The sequence below is a fragment of the Apaloderma vittatum genome, unplaced genomic scaffold (genome assembly GCF_000703405.1).
Source record: "Apaloderma vittatum isolate BGI_N311 unplaced genomic scaffold, ASM70340v1 scaffold33641, whole genome shotgun sequence".
Classification (NCBI taxonomy): domain Eukaryota; kingdom Metazoa; phylum Chordata; class Aves; order Trogoniformes; family Trogonidae; genus Apaloderma; species Apaloderma vittatum.
Window position 1 is genome coordinate 4,361 of NW_009697923.1, and position 4,446 is coordinate 8,806.

Below are 4,446 nucleotides of genomic sequence, written 5' to 3' on the forward strand. Positions count from 1 at the left end.
CTGCCTGCGCTCGTGGGCCTACATGATGTCCTCCCTCTCTGCACCTCACTGGTGCTCCGGTGTGACCCACGGGGCTCTCCAGCCAGGAGCCGGGAGAGTCAAAGCACTTCACAAAAGTTAGAAATGAAAGACAGCGCCGGGGGAGAGAGTGGGGCATCCAGGTCTTCAGGCCTGGTGCTGCACCGTCTGTGGGCACTGCCCCTCTGTCTGGGGGCACCATTGGCCCCACCGGTCCCTCTGCCAGTGTCTACTGCGTGCGTGTGCGTGCGTGCATGCGTGTGTGCTGGAGGCAGGCAGCTATACTCTGGTGGTGGAGTGTGAATGCGGGAGACCAGTGTTGTTGAAGCCAGCGGTGAAGGTATTGTAGGGATGTAGGGTCTGCAGCCCCACCAGCGAGTTGGGGATCATGGTGATGGTGTTGGGGGTCATGAGCGGGATGTCATCTGGAGAGCGGCGCAAGGTGAGTGTGTAGTCGGGCAGAGCAGCCAGGCGCAGGGCATCGTGGGGCGGCACAGCCTCACACTCATGGTGCCCCTGGCTCACCTGCATGGAGGGCATCTCCTCATCAGGTGCATGGGTGATGTCGTTGGTGGCAGAACCGCGCTGGGGGCTGGGCTGCCGGTGTGTGTCCTGCCGGCGCTTGTCCTTGCGGTAGTAGAGGGCAGCAAAGGCCAGCACATTGAGGAAGAGGAGGGAGGCACCTACAGCAATGGTGACACTCAGCTCAGTGGAGTAGTCACGGGGGCTTTCAAGCAGGGTGCCTGCCTCCTGCTCTGGGTTCCACTTCTCCTTCCCATTCTCACTGTTGTAGGCAGGTGAGATGGCAGGGCGCTTGGTGGTCCAGATCTTGCCATTGGGCCGGCGGGTGATGTGGGAGTTTTGCGTGGTGTCAGGTGGCGGCACTTTGGTGGTGGTGGAGGTGTAGTGGAACATATCGTGCAGGTTGTACAGGTGGGGGACCAGGTGCTTCCAGAAAGCCACCTTGGTGGCTCGGTAGTGGTCACGTACGCGTGGCTTGAGCCCAATGTGCAGATACAACTGGTCGCGGGGGTTGTACTTGGACCAGGCCACCTCCTCAAACCGGTTGGCCTTAGTGTGGATGAACTTTGTGTCCTGGGGGACAGGCTTGTTGGGGTCCCTGCAAAATAAAAGCAAAACAGAGCTATTACTGGGAAAAGCTGGAGAGATGAAGAGGGAGATCTGGAACACAGAGATGGAGTCTGGGGGAAACTTTGCCACTGGTGGCACAGGGTGGGCTGACAAAAGATGCTGCATAGCTGGGCAGCACCCAATCCTGAGTCAAGTCTGACCCATGATAACCAAGGCCAACCAACCACCCTGCCCCTATGCTTGGCTGGGTCCTGTCCCAGGGGCTGGCCTCACCCAGCTTCTCCATGTGTGGCTGATGCCCTGATACGAGTGAAGGTGCAGTATGCAGACCTCTGGGCATGGGGAGCTCTGTGTCCCACAAGGTATGGCACCCCTCCCCGCCAGCACACTCTGAAGGGGTGCACCTGCATTGAGTGTTGAACCCCCAGGCACAGCACTCATCCCCACTCACCCTGTCTTGGCAAAGTTGGTCCAGTAGGTCATCACTACGGCACTGAGCATGATATCATTCTTGGAGAAATTGCAGGAAAAAAGGGGCCAATCATGGGGATCCCAAACACGTAAGGCACCTCATCCCCGTGGGCCGCATCGGACCATGCAGGCTTCATTAAGCTCTGGCAGTGGTGGTAGAAGGCGTAGAAGTAGGTGGGGGAGCCATAGCGGGCGTGCAGGTCAGCTGTCACTACCGATGGCTCTACCCACTGGTGGTCAGTGAAGAGGGCCACCAGAGTCTTGCGACGAGTCTCAGGATTGTCCCTGTCAGCCCAGTCAGTGTACATGAACTTGATGGTCTCCCGCAAGGTGTCCTTGCCCTCAGGGTAGCCGTACAGGTTGTCTACAAAGTTGGAGACTGCGTAGTCAAAGTCACTGCCCGAAACACCGTCCTCGGGGTCCACCACACCCTCCACAAACTTCAGCCCCTCACCCTGGTTGACTCCCAGCATGATATCATAGTTGAGGAACTCGCCCTGCTCCATCAGGATCTCTGGGTCATCCGGGATCACATCGCCATCAATGACTGGCCCAAAGGCCACATGGTAGCGAGCGGGCTGGATGTCTTGCTCCACCAGCTCCTTGGCACTTTTCTGCCTCAGGCAGTCCACCATGTCCACTGTATCCAGCACATTGCAGCCCACCTTGTCAGCCAGCATGCTGGTGTACTTCACAGGCTGGTAGTTCACCGCCCAGCTGGAGAGCGCAGAGCCACTCTGGATGATGGCTCTCTGGAAGAGACCTGCAAGACAGGCAAGGAGCAGAGGAAGCTTGCAGTGGGGTGAGCACTGTTCCAACACCTCAACGCTTGAATGCAGGATGCAGCATAGATAAGGGATTGACACCCTTAGACCCCTGCAAGGACCCAATGCTCCAGCCCACACCTGGCCTTGACCTAGACTGTACTGCCCACCTGAGGTGGTCAAACACAGGGGACTCAGCTCCAGGACTCATTATCCTGGATCACAGGACACCCTGGGTCACAGGGTGACAGCTAGGCATGCAGCGAGTGCTTCTGGCAGCAACCAACAGCTACCATGCTCCCCAAGGATCCCATTGCAGGGAATGGCCTGCCATCCCTCTATCCCAGTGCATGAAGGAGAGGGGCCATGGTTGTGGCACAGCCTGGCCTTGCTGAGCAGCCCATGCTGTCCTAGCCACCCCAAGGACATGTTGCCTGAGCTGCCAAGAGGCATGTGCTGCCACTCATTCAGCACCATCCTTCAGTCCAGGATGGCACCTGCTTCACTTAGCAGCCAGGCTGCAGGCTGACAGCAGAGGGAGGGTTAATGTCTGTTCAGGGACACTTAACCCTGCATGTCCCACCCCACCACTTTGTCAGGGTCCCCCTAGACCCCCTCCCTGCCGCTTCCTGCCCAGCTGGGGCTGCGCTGTGCCAATCCACTCTGCAGGAGCACGCTGTCAGATGCACAAAGAGGCCCTTTCTGCCACTGGGAACACAGAGGGAGTGGACTTTCGCCCTGGAAAATGGGGCCACAAAGGCCCTGGCCCAGGCAGAGGAATGCATGGCTGCGATCCAGTCTCATGTCAATGGCGCTTGTGCTCAGAATACAAAGGGCAACAAAGGAAGTGGAGCCTCCGGGGCAGTGAAAGGCAGTCGCACTTGGGGTGCACCCTGGGGTCCCTGCTCTCTAGCCAGCCCTCTCCTGCACCACAAGTACTGCCTGTGCCCTTGCCAGACTCTGACACTCACTCACCACGAGGGACTGTCTGAGGCAGTCCCCAAATGGTACTAGCACAGCAGCATGGTGGCCACAGGGCGCAGCTCCCTGAAACGTGGAATGCCTGCATGAGACCCCCAGTTCAGTCAAGGCCATGCCAGCTCTGCAGGGATGCATGCACCTTCTCACAGGAAAAGTGTTCAGAGGCTCCTGGCTCCAGGCCACCATGTCCATAGCTCTTGTCTGCACACATAGTCCTCACTCTGCCAGGTACCTGCCGGAGCACAGAGAAGTCACAAGCTCTGTTTGTCACCTCCTGGTGCCCTAGAAAACCGTACCCAGCCTATGGGCTGGAGACTGGCCACACATTTGCTTGCTCTGTGCCATCATGCATGTGCCAAAGAGCCAGGATGAGGGTTCCTCAGCTCCCGGGAGACGCCATCTCAGAAGCAGCTATTGCTCCCTGCCAGCAGCAGGGACATTTCTCAGACAGACCCACTGGGCTGGGCTCTGTCCCTGGCCACCCCTGCCTAGAGAAGCATGAGCAATTGGTGTCACCAAAAGCTGGTCATGTCCCTGATGGAGCCCCTTTGCTCTGTTTTTGCGTGGCCATACCTTCACTCAGGAGGACTTTGGGAGGCTGCAAGAGCCCAGACCTACCACGTCCTCCCTCTCGATGCCAGCATCCAGCTGAAGCCCAACAAGCACCCCAGGGAGGCATCATCACCCTGCAGCTAACCCCAAAACCCTCCTGTCTGCTGGTGTGCAAGCAGGAAGACGCATCTCTGCTTTCCCTGCCTGTGCCTCTCTAAGGCGAGGGTCCCAATGCACCCTGTGTCCTGCAGAGCTGGCTGCCATGGCACAGCAAAGGCCTTTGAGAGGGTGCCTCGGGTTGTCTGGGCCAAGCTCTGCTTGAAGTAGGGTGCTGGGTGCCTTGTCCAGCTGAGGTCTGAGCATCCCCAGAGCTGGCAAAGAAGGGCAGCAGCCTCCACAGATCAGGAGATGGGGCAAAGGAAGCACAAGAGGTTTGCCCAGCAGCAACTGCTCCTGCCCTGGCATCGCCATCTGGGGAGAGAAGCAGGACTTCGGTCTTTGGCGAGGAATCCACCTGCCTACAAGGGCTGAGGCTGGCAGGGTGTCCTGGGTTTAGCTAAAACCCAGT

At 58.5% G+C, this 4,446-nt stretch overlaps 1 protein-coding gene across 1 annotated transcript; it reads right to left on the reverse strand.

Annotated features, from left to right (window-relative positions):
* Positions 1 to 297: 297 nt before the first annotated feature.
* On the reverse strand, positions 298 to 2,344 carry LOC104280239 (neuroligin-3-like; the record flags this gene model as incomplete). Its single annotated transcript, XM_009877819.1, is given in 3 exon segments — positions 298 to 1,138; positions 1,562 to 1,643; positions 1,646 to 2,344. Coding segments are annotated over 3 exon segments (1,622 nt in total), but the record flags the coding sequence as incomplete, so codon positions are not given.
* Between the last annotated feature and the right edge of the window lie 2,102 nt (positions 2,345 to 4,446).